Here is a 17564-nt window from a genome sequence, read left to right as displayed (position 1 = left end):
TGTTATTAGTAGAATTCAAGTTGGATGATTGTAAGTGGAGGAATGCATCGGGATTATTGTGTGATAGAAAAGTTCGGCTCAAACTTAAGGGAAAATTCTATAAGATCGTGGTTAGACTTGCAATGCTTCATGGTGCAGAATGTTGATCATTAAAAGAGAATCATAATATTAATTTAAGTGTTGCAGAGATAAAGATGCTTAGGTGGTTGAGTGTTTAGTCTTAGAGACATGATACGAAATGAGCATATACGTGAAAAGGTTGAAGTAGCTCCATTGGAAGATAAGATTAGAGAGTAGCCTTAGATGGTTTGGTCACATAAAACGGCAGAGCCTTCCAATGACCTAGTTAGGAAACTAGATGTTTTAGATTTGACTTATGTTAAGAAAGGTAGAGGTAGACCTACAAAGACTTGGTTAGAAAATATTAGAAATGACATTTCTTTATTAGATTTAAATGAGAATTCAACTCTTAGCAAGACACAATATATAAAAAGAATTCATGTAGCTGACCATATAGAGGGATAGAGGCTTGATGTTGTTGTAGTTTCTATCCTCTAACCCCTTTTTCCTTCCCAATTCTTCAACAATAATGTCATCTACTCATCAAGTTGGGTTTTTTTTTTTTTTCAATTGTTACAGATCCAAACCACATAAATGCACTTTCACTGCCTCATCTTCAGTAAGTATTTTACCCACAGTTCATTTAATATAATCATGATGCTGTGTGAAGTGTTCATAAATAAATGAAGTGTCATTTATTGCTGCTTGCGGATGATGGTAGGCGGATTCCAGGTTTCTGTTTCATATTTTTGCAAAATTTTATTGATACTACCTGCGGATATGTGGGATGTGAGGTGGATAGGAGCAATGAATTGCTTTTGATCTTTCAATTTTGAATTGGATGGTGAAAGGATCCGCAATCCAATGGTTGGAGAAGACTATTTCTTCAAGGTCATAAGTTCAAGTCACACACTTCACTATTTACCATCCAACAACAACAAATGACAACATCAAGCCCTTATCATACTACTACCTAAGGTTGACTACATGAATCTTTTTTCTCCATTATATCATATTAATGGTAAAATTCTAATTTAAATCTAATAAAAAATCAATTATAATACTTTCTAACCAAGTTTATTAAGGTCTACCTCAACCTTTCTTAACATAAACCGGATCTAATACATCTACACTTCTAACCATGTCTTCGGAATGCGTTTTATGTGATCAAACCATCTATTGGCAACTCTCTCAAATCTTATCTGCCACTGGAGCTACTCCAACCTTTTCACGTGTATAACTGTTTCACATTTTGTCTCTTAGCATAAAGTCACTCATCTACCTGAGCATTTTGATATCCACAACACTTAATTTTATGTTTCTCTTTTAATGACTAGCATTTTGGTTCATAAAGCATTGCAGGTCTCACCTTGGAGACTATTTATCCACGGTCATTTATATTTACCAGCCATCATTCCCAAAAAAAACCATTAAATTAGATGGAGTTTAGCATCTTTTGGGAATTTTAAAAATAAAAGGGTTAATCTAAATTTAAATTGAACTAGATCCTTTGCCAAACCTAAATTATGAAGTTTATAAATTGTGGTCCAAAGCATGCAATTCACAACCTATGATGAATAATTAAATATTAAGATATTTCATGTGTATGTTCTATATGTCATAAAGTAGTCATTTTTTATGTTGCTTGATCATTATTATAATGTTTAATTAAAAATTATATAATTTTATTATCTATTATGCCATTACGGTTCAACCATCAGTTAAATTCTGCTTAAATACTTGAACTTAAGCCTTTCCTTTTTTCAATTCATATTCAGTCCGGTTTTTAGAACCTAGGATACAATATTTTTATTTTATTTCTGCAAAACCTTTGTCATTCTAGATTTAGAAAATACCTTCATTCACTAAACAAGCCTGCGGCTGAACAACAAGCTGACTCATAGCCCATCAAATCTAGAGCTACAGCCAAGCCCCTTTAACTAACCAAGCTAGTCAGCTCACCTACACCCCTAATTAAGTCAAATATGTTCTAAATAAGTAATTCTTGGCCAGCAGTTGTAATGGTTAATGCAGAAGCATGCACCAAACCCTTATCATACTTACGTGAAAGTAAATTTGAAGTAATAAGCTAGTCGTGATTAATTTAAGAAATACTAATGAACTTGAAAGCCCAAAATAAGTGCGGTTATTAGGTTTTAACATACCAGTAGGTATGCCAAGTACCTTTGACCCACGACCAAAACCCTTTACAACAGGTCCTCCAATATACCAAGGTTCCATTGGCAGAGTATCTTCAATCCCTGGCATTCAATAACAATGGATCACCATGAAACAGATGGTAATTGAAATATATAACGTGGATGTAGGTGAAACGGATATCAGGATTGAAGAAGCATACAATCATCGAATGGAGGCAACCCCCACTTTTCAGGATGCAAATCAAGCAGAGAATTGATCACCTCGTCGGCTGAGTTGCAAAGATCGGCATGTTTAGGAAGTGATGGTGCAGCAACCACTACCATTCCGGCAGCCTTCCCAGCCATAACACCTGGTCTAACACAAGTAAAAGCATATTTAAGATAGAGTAAATATATTCAGCTAAATCTAGACCAGAAATCGTGAACCCTTATAACCACCCCTAAAGCTTTGAAATGTGAATGCCCGGTACCCTTCTCTTCCCCATCATTTTAAGAAGGTGAACAAATATGAAGTAAGATTAGATTTCCACTATATACAAACAAGCTATTATCTGTAACGGATGAAACTTTTGGATATATATTAACTTGATTTATATGAAACCCGACATGGAAGATCTAGATCAACTTAATGCAAAAATTATGACATTTGAATTGCATAACAAATGAGATTTTTTTCCACCTTATTATGTCTCAAATAATGCAAAGCACTCGAGAAATATCAGTAAAGCTAGACAAGAAGACGTAGCAACAATGAAAACTTTTATGCAACTGAAGCATCTATTTTCTCAAACAAACTTAAGAGATCTGCAATACAATCATCGTTGCTAGAGAGACTAAATGTTGTTTAAATAAACAAACATACTAAGTTAATGGTGCCGCTTTTCAATTGTTGTAAAATCCCACTTCCATTTACATGACTTATCAATTAACTATGCTAGAGGATTAATTCAAGATTCCAAGCTAGTCAAGGCCCATAAGAACACTTTGCTATAGGCAACTTGTTTAAGCCGGTTTTCTCACCCATGCGAAGCTTCCACTTTTTGTTTGCTACTAGACAGACCCCCTTTCACCAAGCTCACTGGTCGCTGCCGCTCTAACTCTGAACTCAAAGACAAACCATAATTAACGCAGCAAGGAATCTACTACACAATTCTTTCCTGGAAACTAGACCTAAGAGAGTACTCCCATAACCAAACCCCCATCATCTTTCTCTTCATAAAGGAGGACTCATTCACTAGGGGATTCACCTATATTGCACTGTTGCTTCCTAGAAGAACAATATACAGATTCATCCAAATAATGTGGTCTTATCCATAAGCATGTAAGTATGCTTATATGCTATTTTTTAATCCTTCAAGTCTGCAAGTATTCTAAAAAGTCTTAGATAAAAACTATAAACGTATATTGATATGGACATCAAATTTCTTCTACTAATGATGTTAAGTATTGGAGACTTATAATCGGCTTTTCAGTTGAACCACCACGTGCACTTTGTAGTGAAATGAATCATGCTAACTCAGAAAATAAAATGTTGAAACTAAGGAATGAAATATTTCAGAAAATTATTGTTTCATGAACTTTCCAAGCTTTCAACCAAACTGAAATTCCTACTTAAGGAGTGATGATTAAAGCACATGTCAGCATTTACAAAATACTGATGTAACCAAATCTATTCAAACTATTGTAGTAAACAAAATATGTCAGTACATGATGCAGAGTTCGTGAAAGAAGTTATAAGATTAGCAAATACTTACGATGAATCCTCAATAACCAGGCAATTCGAAGGATCAACTTTCATCCTTCTTGCTGCTTCAAGGAAACTAAAGAACAAATAATTTAGTTAAGTATAATTGAAATTACAAATAATGCAAGATTTCGTTAATGTTCTTACACATCAGGTGATGGTTTTCCATTTTTTACTTCATTACCACCAACAATGGTGCAAAATGAGTCCGCCCATCCTAATTATTGAAATAAGAAACCAAAAGCTAAATATCACAAAAATAGGATAAATTATAGCAAAGCTTTGGTAATTGTTTATGTCGTCAAAAAGTTTAAAAAAGAGGCTTCCATAAATTATATTACCATGGTGATATGAAATTTTAGCTTCTATGTTTAGTCTGGGAGAGTTTGAAGCCAACCCAAATGGCACTCCTTTAGACTTTAGATGCCTAATTAATCGATTAGCACCTGGAAGTGCTTTAATATTGCACCACCTGTAATGATCAAATGTGTTGCTTTGAGACATGATGGTTAAAGCCAAAGGAAATAACAGTTTCAGGACATGTTCATACTTGTGCATGCATAGATTTAGTAATCAACAAACTTTTATTAAAGAATTGTCAAATCTAATTTGTAAAAGAAAAATACTAGAAGAATGCAAATTAGCTTTATTATTCAGATTCTACAACTGGGAGGACTCTACAAATTTCTTAAAGCAAATGTTGTGTACGAGCAAAAGGTGATCCCATGTTTTTAGTTCATTGAAAGGGCCTATAATACACCGGGACAGTGTTCTGTAGTTCGTGCATTGTTAGTCAAATAAAAAAATTACCATTTAAAACAGCTTGATGGATAGCATCAACAAAAGCTACCTCAATGTCTCTAAAAATATGAAAACTAAAAATTATAAAAAAAAGACCTTGATAACTCAGTCAAAGAGAATCTCAACCTTATATTTGAAAAATCAATTTCAACCAATCACGCCAAAATTTAATAATTTTATTAAACTTTCTTTCTAAAATATGTTGATTCAGATGATATTTACTAACAAACCAAGGTGATCCACATATGCTTGTTTTAATTTTTTTTGAAAATGTAAGAAAAAATTTTCAGTTTTAAATTTTTGTAATTTTCCATGTACTATTTGCCAGTCATCATAATTATTGTTATCAATTTTATTATAGGCATGATAAATTTTAGTATAACTACAAGGATTTTAATAAATATTTGGTAAAAGATATTATATAAGGAAATAGATCTAAAATCAGAGATATTGTTGTTAAGATAGATCTCAAGAATAAGAGTAATCCCATTGGCCTTTACTTGTTTGGAGAAATAAGATTTGAAAAAGTATTTGATAGCCTCATAAACATAAAAACCTACAACATCCCAGCATGAAGTACAAAAATCAAAAGCGTACCTGTCATGACTTGAGGCAAAAAATTTAGATGAAGAACAACCACCCTCCTTAATCTCAATAACAAAAGCAATGAGCAAAGAGGCAAGATGATATGGAATGCAGCTACTATTAGGTGACAGCAAGGCCTAAAAAAAATTAAGTTTGGTGAGTTGAAGAGATATTTATTGTAATTTAAAACAGCATTAGTAATCCCAGAATGATATGAGAAAGTGCCTATATTAGTGCAAGGTTCTCTAAATATGTTTTTTCTTTCCTCTGATTCTCCCATTAAAAAAAATTTAAATCATCTTCACCATTTTTAAGCCATTTTGATTTGCCTCTCTAAATAATCTAAGAGAACCAAGCACCATAAACTTTTGAGAGAAGTTGAGCAATTTGTTGAGCATTTACATACAAATGGGGATTAATGTGATATTGGTTTAGAAGGTTAAAACTAGGGATGTCAAAATGATTTTTCAAGTCGGGCTCGGGTCCAACCCAAAACTAACCCGCTTCAAATGACCCAACTCGATTAACTGAATGGGTCATAAACTCAAACCCAAACCAGACCCGCCTCATATCCAATTTGGCCGACCCAACCCGTTGACCCAATTGAGAGCAAGCGGGTGACCAAGCAGGCGAGCGCAATTGGTGGGGCCAGCATATGCGAGGGCGAGCGCGACGTGAGCGGGCTAGCAGGCACTTGCGGGCGAGCACAGCTGGTGAATCCAGCGCTAGCGCGCCCGACGAACTAGTTTCAGGTTAATTCCAAGTTGCTTTCGGGTTCTCGAGTTGACCCGAACCCTACCCGAAATTGCAATCATGAAAGACAAACCAATAAATAAATATCATTTAGCATTTTTAATAACAATTTTATGTTTATGAAGCTTATTATAAAAGATGTGCTTGGGACTACATAATTTTCCCGGTTCCCGCAAAAAATAAAGTATAGAGTATCCCACTGAAATTTTAGAACAGTAATCTTTTAGATGAATCTGCATCTCTTAATATTTTAATATTGAGTATGGATGATCAATGATGAGTGATCAGAATACTTGAGATTGTCAACTTTGTACTAGGATAAAAAAAAAGATCCACCAATCATAATTAACAAGAATCCTATCTAATTTGAAATTAACACAGTTATCAACTTTATTATTAAACCAAATGAAATTAAACCCACTAAACTTAAGTTTAAATGCATGAGTTAAATATTATGTTATTAAACTTGCATAATTTACTAATATAGATAGTGTTACCAACAAATTTTTCATCAATCTTCTTGCAATAGACAAAATAACCCAAAATTGGTCAAGGCTAATAAGTTTGAGCCTCAATTTTTTTAGTCACAGTCAAAGAATAGTCCTATTAGGAGCATTTGCAACATAAATAACAGAAAGAAGGAAAAATGGTGTTATTACAATAATTGATTTCCCCATGAAAATTTTGACTATTCATATAAATGGGCTTAAAGAAGACTTTTCCTGTATTTCACTTTAAGTCAAATTCTACCAGGCTGAAAAGTTTATAAGAGTTACAAAATCATGGGTTCAGACTTTTGAGATATGCTAATTTTTGCCACCAAAATATAAAAGAGTTAGAAGGTTCTAAAATGAATAATATCTTATTATAAATAAGGACATTGTCCAATCAATGGAAGACTCACATCCCGAGAGGCAAAGTTAGGATAACTCATTGATGTTTGTAGAGATGGTGACTAAATTTTTTATTTCCTTTTTTGTAAACGAGATTTACAACAAATAAGCAATTACTTCATGAGAGAGGCAGTGATGAGGACATCCATAGGGGATTTCGACACACCTACAATCGGAGGGGTCGTCGAGCGACGGCCACGATTCATAGTCTTTATTTCTGATGTTTTATTTTATTCATGTCATTTATATTTTATGTTTTCCATTTGTACCCCTATGAGGAAGTTATTGCATGTTGTAGCCCAAGGACAATTTCGTCTTTATGGTTTTTTTTATTTTTCGGATGGCCTATATATAGGCTTAGTCATTGTATTTGGAGTTAGTTTTTGATGAATGAAAAATTTGCTCATATGTTCTCTTTGTGAGTTCTTCCCTCCTAGATCTCTTAGTGAGTTCACCGGAGAAGATAGATCTCTTTGTGAGTTCTATATTTTTCGTTCAAGCTGTTGTTGAGGAAATTCGGATTGAAGATAATTGAGGTGAGTGAATTCGTGGCCACTTGAATCCCTAAGAAATTTCCCTTCCTCCTTCCCCTTGCTCCTTGCCGCCGCCTCTCCTTGAGCCGTCCAGGCCGCTGGCCCCCTGGCAGCCATCTCCTGCCGGCCGACCAACCCGCCCCCTTGGCCCCATCCCTCTTCTAGCCGCCAACCTCCCTCCATGGGATTTGAAATTTCAAATTTCAAATCTTCCCGTGAAACATAATTGACTTTCCTAAATTAAATCCTTGATTTTAGGCAATCTTCTTAATTGTATTTCAATCCCAATTTGAAATTCAAATTAAGTCAATTGATTGTCATACTTTAGGAAACTTTTGTCATATATGAAACCTGAAATTTCAATCCAGATTTTTGATTAAATCTGCTTTAATTATGTGGGCCCCATTTTATTTAATACCAAGCCCCTCTCTCTCTCTCCATATGGTCGGCCACCTCACCCTTATTGCTTCTCTCTCTAATTACCACCTCATCACCACTTAAACACCTCTTTAATGCCTCCCTCTCACATATTTAATTTCAGATTTCACAGATTTTAATTTCAGATTTCAAAATCTAAAATTTGAAATTGATTCTCCCCTCCTTTTTAGTTAGAATCTGAAATTAAGTTTCAGATTTATTCTCTCCACTAAATAACCTCACCCTCTCCCCTCTCTCTCTCCCAAACCGTGGCCTTCTCTATCATCTAGCCCACGGCCCATCCCCTCTCCCCTCCACCTCTCCAAACCGGCCACCCCCTCTCCCATCTTGGTACTCCTTCAACCCTTGGAGAGGATGCATGGCGGAACCCGAATGGAACTTTCGATTTGTGCATGACGATCGAGATCAAGTCGACATTATCCAATCGCCATTCTTTGACGTGGACTTTGATTTCGACGACATTGTTGAAGAATACATCGACCGTATCCATTACATCTTAGTTGACGTGATCGACGAGCAAAGATCAAGGGACGTTGGATCATCATTGGACGACAATCATCCTCCACCACTCCGGCCACCTATCCAAGAACGACGATCCTAGGTTCCTTCTTCCTCGGAGTGACCTCGATTCTAATGTGGAGACTCTTCTTCCGCTAAAGTCTAGACTATTTGAGCGTATGGGCTCCAAAGGTGAAAGTTTTCATTATTAAATTGTGGATTCTTATTTATCGTCGTAGCTTTACAATTACTCTTTGCATTTTCTTGAATTGTTTGGTTAATCGACTTCGCTCTTCTGTGCCTAAGCAAGTTAAAGACTAGGAACTCCGAGGATCAATCCTCGTTATAAGTAATAACTTTATTTTCGGATTATTTTGTTAATTTGCTCTCTTTAATTTCTTAAGTAACTCCTATTGTTTCACATCAGGCAGGATACCTCTTAAGTGAGATTTTTATCATTTGAGCCAAAAGATGAGAATTTATTTTGCATGAGGGAATTTGTGCCACTGTTTATGTATTGGGTTGCTAGCTGATTGGTTAGAAGAATCTTGATGTTAATGCAGTATTTATAGATAGATTATCTATAGTAATACTTGCATGGTTGGAGTTTAAATGCTAAGTTTAGGCTGATGCTTTTGAGCGGTTTGATATCCCTACAGATATAGAATTTTCATTACAAAAAAAAGGTATTACTATCTACCTGGATAAAGACCCTTGCAAAAATTAACTTAGTTTTTCCAGCTGTGAGATAATTGACAGCTAAAGTAGTACCCACAACGCTAGCAATTTTAGAAATGCCCAAAGAATTTCAACAAGATAACGATAAGGCTAGAATTTTTATCTGAATATGAATGGCAGTGAATTCATCTCTTTTAATTTAAATTCAAGCAACTATTTATAGGATAAAAGTTTATCAAAAAAAATTGCGGACAACCCATTTAAGTCATATCATAATATTTGACAAAGAAATTCAGCAAGAAATATCCATCATTCAAGGAAAAGAAACTGACATTACCATTGAGGCAACATGTCTTGCTTGAGGAGATGTTAGGATATTGTGGATTATCATATTTCTCATACTATCAAATACTTCTTCAAATCTCATCTCTTCAAGCAAGGAAAGGCCGTTTGGATTACTCTTATTTTTAAGAGTCGCCATGACAAGAACATCTCTTAATTCAAACCTATCTCTTTACATAATATTTTTTTACAAAATCATTGCTAAACTTATTGCAGCTGGATTAACTTATCATGCATATACTTGTTCATCCTAGCCAAGCAGACATTCTGTATAATAGAATCTCTATTGATAACATTCTTCTTACTAAAGAAAATTTAGTTAATTTCGAAGTCAATATGAAAAAAAGCTTGTAAAACTTAAAATTTTCAAAGCCTTTGACATTGTTTCTAAACTCTTTCTAATTCAGATAATGAAGCAAAAATGATTTTCTTAGAAGTTTATCAATTGGGTAAAAACTTGCATTGACAATACTAAGTCCTCTATATGCATCAATGAGAACTTGGAAGGGTTCTTCAACTCCTCTCTTGATCTTACGCAAAATTGTCCTTTTCCTCCTTATTCTGCAATGTTATGGATGATCTTTTAAATCTCTATTACCATGTCGGAAACTTGTTGTAAGTTGATAACCTTATTTTTTGAAAGCAAATCAACAAAATATGGAGGTATTACAAGACATTATTCCGCGCTTCAGAAACTTAATGGGCAATTCTTTAACCATCATAAAAGCTTTATCATCTTCTCCAAGAACACCTCAAAATAATATCAACTTATCGATACCCTTAATATACCTATAAAATTATCACATACTTTCACAACCTTATTTCTATGAGCAAACTTCTTAATTACAACTTCATTCCTCTAATAGATAAAATCAAACCGCTGATATGGATTCAGCAGCCTCACAAAACACCTCTGCAGCCAAAAATGTAGCCTTTGCATCTATCTGCTACACTGTATATTATGGTTGGAGAGGAAAAAATGAAAGAATATTTGGAAAAAATATAAACTACAACGCCACATTGTCAAAAATCATCTACAAAGTTAAAAATGCAAAAATTGCTTGTCGGGGTTTTTTATAATTTTCTCTCGTGAGGCATATTGGCTAGAAGATGATGAATGGGGTTCTCCCAATTATTTTGAGCTCGCAGCTCATGGATCGGGGTCTCAATTTACTGTCATTCATACATGATCATATTATATTGGATACTTTTTATCTATTATGCGTCCAGAATTTTTTTATTTACCTTCAGGTCAATCAATATTTTGTTTTTCTTTCTCTTTTGAGCACTGATTATGTTTGTGCAACTCATGGTTGTATTTCAAATTGGCAAAAAGTTGTAATAGTGTGTTCATCTTTGCCTATATAATTATTCCTCGTAGAAAATGAATGGGTTTTACCCTCAATTTACCCAAAAAAGAAACAACATATTTTTTTGTGATGGGTTAGTTAGCTAATAGAGATGCATCCAAGTAATAAATTTATTTAGCAAAATAACAAGTAAATTAGCTTAAGGGTGTTTCACGGAAATTAACTGATTAGAGAACATTGGAGTGGTTGTGGACATAAACTCCGCTATTGTGCATGGAAGCTCGTAATCCTCCACAACAGCATTTGCTGCTTCCAATGGTGTCTTCCCTACTATTCTATGAGCCTTTTTGCCATCCCATTTCTTTCCATATTGTTCTAAGACTATTTTTAACACCTCAACCACAATGCCGTCTGTTACAAATTATAAATATAAGACAGAAAATTATAAAAAAAAGGGAAAGATTAGGGCATCGGCAAGCAACATACAAGCACAAGAATTTTATGTGTCAGAAGATCAAAATCAGGAGGGCATCACCTGTATTTAGAAGTGTGCCGTCTAAATCCAAAATAACGTGAGACACCACCCTCTTCAAAGGATTCAATGTAGACATTTCCAAGCTCAGGGGAATAGGGATCGGCTTCGTGTTTCACTTAGAAATGCATCTTCCAGTAAAAAAATGGAGATCTGAGATATTAAATTAGACAAGAGAATACGCAAGGACAACCAAAACTTGCTCGTGCAGTCCAAATGAGATGTTGAGTAAATAATAATTAAGTAGATTCAAGATCATAAAGAAAAACACTTTGCCTGAAAAAAATAAACCCTGCTGAGATGCTCAGCATCAACTTCAAGAATATCATGTAACGGAGAAATATAACCGCCATTGATAAATTACGTAGCTATTTATGCTTACCCAAGCATTAGAGTTATGCGAAGAAAAAGAGAAATTAAGTAATGCCTCCATTAAGATTGAAGAGGTTATGAGTTTGAGTCACAAAAATACCGTCTCTATAATGCAAGGGTAACGCAAACCAACCCCTCCATAGGCCCTATATTGATAGGAGCATCATATAATGGGTAAGCCCTTTTGAAAAAAAGTAACCAAGATTCATACTTATATATTTATACACATGTGAGAAAGAGAGATACTTTCATTTTATGACTTCCTATGATCATTTTACCTTTCACATGTTTAATACTTCTTTCATTTTATACCTTTCAACTTGTTTTTATTTGAACAATGTGAAATTTCATATATTGGAGCACTTGAAAATAGAAAACGGGCATTTGAAAATGAACAATCATACATATAGTAAATTTAATATTAATGCTACAAACATACTCAACATTAATATTAATGTATCATAAATCCAAAATACATTTGAAGCCATTACAGCTAAAAATGTTTATATATATAATACAAAACAACTCCAAAAATATATAGCAATTACAACTCAAATTTCTAACATTTTCCACAATATAAATCATTTTTCTAACTCTTTACGCATCCATCTAGCCTTCAACTCCATAGGTTTTGAGAGGAAAGATTGTATCATTATACGGTTCCTTGATAAGTTGTCGTATATCATATTAATCTCTTTCTCGGAAAAGACAGAGATGCTTGAAATCTTAGTCATGACCTCAATGAACATTTTTCTTTCCTGGGAAGCTCCTGATGTACTCTGCATAGTGTTAGCAACTTGAGTAACACTATCAGCCATCATGACAATATACTCACGATGTGTTAGATCAATGGAAGGCACTTTCCTCTTTTTTGTACCACATCCTCTAAAAGATTAAGACGATGGTCTCTTTGTCGTTCCCATGAAATCTTCTATAAATTCCACATCAGCCGAATTACTTACTTGTGATGCATCCATATATCCCGAGGGCTCGTTATCTTCTAAATATATTTGTTGATTCTCAAGTGAAGTTTGAGAATTTTCATATTAAGCTCACCTTCCAGTGGCACGTCCTTCGCCATATATTTTCTTCAATTCCACGTAATTTGCAATTGGAATGTTTAGATAAGCAGCGCCCTTCAGAAAAGCATGTAACATAGTAAACTACACAGTATTAACTTGCAATTATTATTTTTTAACAAGTGATGAAAGTAATACCTGAATTTGTGATGCGTACTCCACACGCCCCATCACTATCACTTCTTATTTTCGTCCCTCGATACCCTTGATTATCTTTCCAGATCCTGAATGTGAATATATTTTATTCATTGATATCGAATTTGATTCTTGCATTGCTCTCCTGTGACTTATATACCAAAATTTTCCTTAAATTTTTGAGTGACTCCTTGATAAAATAATTCTTTGAAGCTTTGGGCATATTTCACATAATAGCATTTAATATTCACTCATAATTTGTAGTAACCCAACAATCCACTCAAAATTTGTACTAATACCAAAAAATTTCATGTAGCTGACCCCACTTAGTGGGACAAAGGCTTGATGTTGTTATTATTGTTCTAGTACTTTTATAACTAGATGAAATATTTGTTTGTGAAGTATCCATTATCTTAAACATATCAAAAATCATTTATAGCAAATAGAACATATAATTTATCAAACGTAGAAATACAAATGAATGAAGAAGGTGTCATTTATATCAAAACATACTACAACAAATTGATCTAAACAAAGTAACTTCTTCCAAAAAAAAAGTAAGATGATCATACAAAAAAAAGAATAAATGTCTTGTATACGGTGCCACATGGCATGTGCAATGTCATATATTTTATCCAACCATTCCCAAGAGTCATCTATAATTGTTCGAACGCTACTCCTATAGTAACTTCTTCTTGCCCACTCATCCTCAAAGAGAATAAAATCAACTGAACCTTATGTAACTATCCAATTATGCAATATACTAAAAGCTAAGACAATGTTAACTTGAGTTTGCAAAGAAAAGTAAGGTTCACACTTTAAGATTGTAAAATGATTTTTTAAAGAACCAAAGCACGCTCAATAGTAGTCCGTAATGAGGAGTGCCATAAATTAAATTCTTTATGATCCGCAGGTTGAATAGAACTAAACTCCTTCAAATGGTATCTTGTTGCAAGATATGGAGCTATAGAACTTTTTCGGGTGGAGTACCCACTGTCAACTAGATAATATTTACCTATTACATGACATGATTAAGTTTTCTTTATCGAGGAAGTATAAAAGATAGTTTTTTATGAATTCATAAGTGTTGAAGAAGTTCTTTATAACTCTCATACCTTTTGGAACACATAAACCATCTGGTCTTTCTAATGCGTTCCTAAGAATTGTTGCGTCATGTGTTGAACCTTTCCAACAGTTAACAATATATACAACAACAACACAACAACTAGTAAGAACATATGTGAACCAAAAATTGAATTCATTTGCTGTTAAAATATTTTGGGTTGGGTATGGTTTTCTTCCTCTAAATGTAGACACAATTTTCTTAGATGCCTTAGATTTAATGTGTGTTTCGCCTATAACCCCAATGCAATCCTATTTTTTGTATAAAATATATTAAAAATACAAAACATGTAAATTCCACACAGGTGAATAGAGTATACTTAAAAATAGGCATGAACATATCGTTTGATTGGATCTTACATGGAGTTTGGAGAAGTAGAGGCATAATGAAGTCATGGTGTAACTCTCCTACAACATATAATGAAGCTTTGAAATATCTACTAATTGTTTCCCCTAATCATTGGAAGTTAAATCGGATGATTTGATTACGGACACTATGCCTGAGTATATGCAATAACATAGCAATTTATTCTTCCATCCTTGCGTTGAATGTGTCTACCCGTAATCATATTGTGCATAATTTGAAAAAAGGTTCCTTCATTTGCACCATGTCAATGCAGTACAAATCACATCCATAATATAACCTAGAGAGATTTGTTTCACGTTGAATATTTCGTTCAAAATTATACCTTTTTCTCTCTCCCTTCCTATCTCATACAATAAAGTGAATATAATGCTCAATGCTGCAGTTATCATTGCATAGAGAACTGAATTATCTTGACTTTGTTCTACACCTGCAACATTCCAATACTCATTCAAAGTAGATGACCGTGCTTTGAGATCTTTGAATAATTCATCCATCTATATAGTAACCAATATTAAACCTAAGTTAAATTAACTATAAGAAAATTAGGTAATTATTTTTCTTCTAATAGTTAGCATGTTTGTAATTATTTTTGCATCTAATAGTTATTAATTTTTTTCTATATATGATGTTCCCAGAGCTCTCTGTATTCTTTACCAATTATTTATTAAAATGACTTGCATCATTAACAAATCTTGCTATCTTTAGCATTAAGATACTGATGAATTAACTTTCTCTAAGCTTGTCCAAATCAGTACATAATAGAATCATTTCATAACCAAAACATAAAAGAAGACAAATACAACAGAGATCAAGTAAGAAAACAAAGATAAGTGATATAACTTTTTTACATTTAACAAGATAAACAAGCATAACTATTCTCCTCCACGCCTAGTCACGGGTGATAACTTGTCCTGCCAACCAGACAGGATATATTTTACATGCATGAAGATTGAAAGCAGAATCACATATAACTAGGTAGAGGGAGACTCGAAGGCTTTCACGAGAGCTCGGAATTTTGAGATCAAGAAGAAAGAAAATGACAACAAAAAATCAAGAGATGAAAAAAATGCAGAGTTTTTCTTCCTAGAATATCATAATATAAAATACACAGAAAGACAAACCAAAACTTTGATTGGAGTAATATATGAACTGAAATAGGGAGGAAATATACATAGGTCGCGGGTGAGACCGATGCAAGCTGCGAAACACCTAGGTTGCGACCAGTCGCTAAGAAGAAGTGTCACGGGCGAGACCGATACGGGCTGTGAAATACATAGGTCGAGACCCGTAGTGAAGAAGTATCACAGGCGAGACCTATACAAGCTGTAAAGAACTTCGACAGGAGCTCGATTTCGCCGGAGGGACGAGGGGAAGCAGGACGCTGTAGGAGCCAAACGGTTCGGGGGTTTCGCTCCTTTTCACGCTACAGAAGTAGTGTATTTGCCCATTTGGAACTGGTTAAATTTTAGCGGGTTTCATGCCAAATTACGGGCGCAAATCAGTGCAGTCAAGCTTTAGTCAGTGGGCTTGAGTCGAGCTCAACAGTCAAATATTGAGTCTGATCTTGAAGTCGAACTCGAGTCGAGGTCAAAAATCAAGCTCGAGCTCGACTCATTCCACAGTAAACGAGTTCAATCTGCTCGTCAAGCCTCTGGCGCGGTTCTCAAAAAATTTATTCAGATTTTTTTTTGGTTTGATGTTAGTTGGAGGAAGATAGAGAGAAAGTATTAAGCACATTCTTTTTTAAGTTTGATGTTAGCCTTTATTATTTTGTTGCCCGTCCTATGAGAAGAGAGAGAGACTATTGAGTCAAATTTGATGTCGTTGGGTTTGTATTTCTGAGACGTTCAGTTCAACTATAAATTTGTTGAAATTGGAGTTCGGAAGATTCCAAATTTAATTTTGGAAGTTTCCGGCTTGATTTTTTCTCGAGATTCGTGTCCGATCAAAATAAATTTTTGAAGATGTATCAAGTATTATAAAAAGATTTGTCTATGATGTTGACACATATAAGCTTGATTAAAATAGTGCATATTATGATTGAATATTGAACAGCTTTTAAAAAAAAATTAGTAAGATCACCTCATGTATTATTATGCCATTTATTATTCAAGAAATGTTATTTTATAAATATTACATATAATGTACTGGATTATTTTATATTTGTTTTAATTCTCAAATAAGTTCTTGATTAATTTATCATATTAATTTCTTAACTATTTTAATTATGTTTTTTGAATTATTTAATTTATTTATTGTTTAAGCTAATCATATGTTACTGTGACTGTCATTTTAGATAAATGAAAAGATAAGGCTGATATTGAATGAGAATCTAGTTTTGGAGTAGCAACTTATATTTTGATGTATAGCTTTAGTGTAAGATATAAAACACATTAAGGTATGTATATAATTAAATTAGATGTTATGCAAATAAACTTTGATGCTTGTTAGAACTTTTGTAGTTGAATGAATGAAATTTTGTAAATGCTTCCATATAATTGGTTTGTGTTAGTCATTAGATCCTTATATATTATAATTTATATTGTATAAAAATTTTAGGTTTTTCAAGTGATTTACTTTAGCATTTGTTTTGTTTTGGTGGGTAGAGTATCAAAATGCGTGTTGGTGATAGATTCAATTAGCTAAGTCATGTCATTATTAGGGTGTCAACATTTGACACGACCTGGCAATCTGACCCGAATCCTACACGGAAAATTTGAGTTCAGGTCAATCCGAATCCAAAACGGGTCGGCTTCGGGTTAGATATTGCGACCTGTTTGTAAAATTGGGGCAGGTTGACCTGAAAACAACCCGATTTCGACCCAAGAACCGTCTATGTCACGTCTGTATGAACCAGGTCGCTTCCGTCACTTTGTATGTCATGTTCGTCAGTTTGTTTGTCGCGTCCGTCGTTCGTCTCGCTGCCGCTGCTGGCTTGTGGCTACCGCAAGCTCGCAACCTGCCTGCATTTGGCTCAACAACAAGAGGATTGGAAGTAATGACAACGACAAGCCCCGCTATCCTTGCCGGCGTCCCGAGTTGCATCAAGTTGTCCATTTACATATTTTCATTTGATTTCCTCTTATCTATCATTGTCAATGACCATCATGATCATTTTGCAACACCATAAACACCAATGCCTCTCAATTCTCTTCATCAACAT

The 17564-nt window shown here is 34.2% G+C and overlaps 1 protein-coding gene across 2 annotated transcripts; it reads right to left on the bottom strand.

Annotated features, from left to right (window-relative positions):
* Positions 1-2070: 2070 nt before the first annotated feature.
* On the bottom strand, positions 2071-15861 carry LOC110095958 (bifunctional riboflavin kinase/FMN phosphatase-like). 2 transcript variants are annotated; one of them, XM_028701297.1, is made up of 8 exons: positions 15573-15861; positions 11330-11479; positions 11019-11205; positions 4305-4435; positions 4111-4180; positions 3974-4039; positions 2420-2574; positions 2071-2321 (listed from the first exon to the last, which is right to left on the bottom strand). In XM_028701297.1, exons 2-8 carry the CDS (start codon positions 11403-11405, stop codon positions 2086-2088), a joined length of 921 nt encoding a protein of 306 aa, XP_028557130.1. In that variant the 5' UTR covers positions 11406-11479; positions 15573-15861; the 3' UTR covers positions 2071-2085. The 2 variants fall into 2 exon arrangements, with proteins under 2 accessions (XP_028557130.1, XP_020677350.1); XM_020821691.2 differs by having other exon boundaries at positions 11330-11457; positions 15573-15860.
* Positions 15862-17564: the final 1703 nt, after the last annotated feature.

Source organism: Dendrobium catenatum, unplaced genomic scaffold (genome assembly GCF_001605985.2).
Source record: "Dendrobium catenatum unplaced genomic scaffold, ASM160598v2 fragScaff_scaffold_1671, whole genome shotgun sequence".
NCBI classification, from domain to species: Eukaryota; Viridiplantae; Streptophyta; class Magnoliopsida; order Asparagales; family Orchidaceae; genus Dendrobium; species Dendrobium catenatum.
Note: the sequence above shows the minus strand (reverse complement) of the source record. Positions and strands in the feature narration are given on the sequence as shown.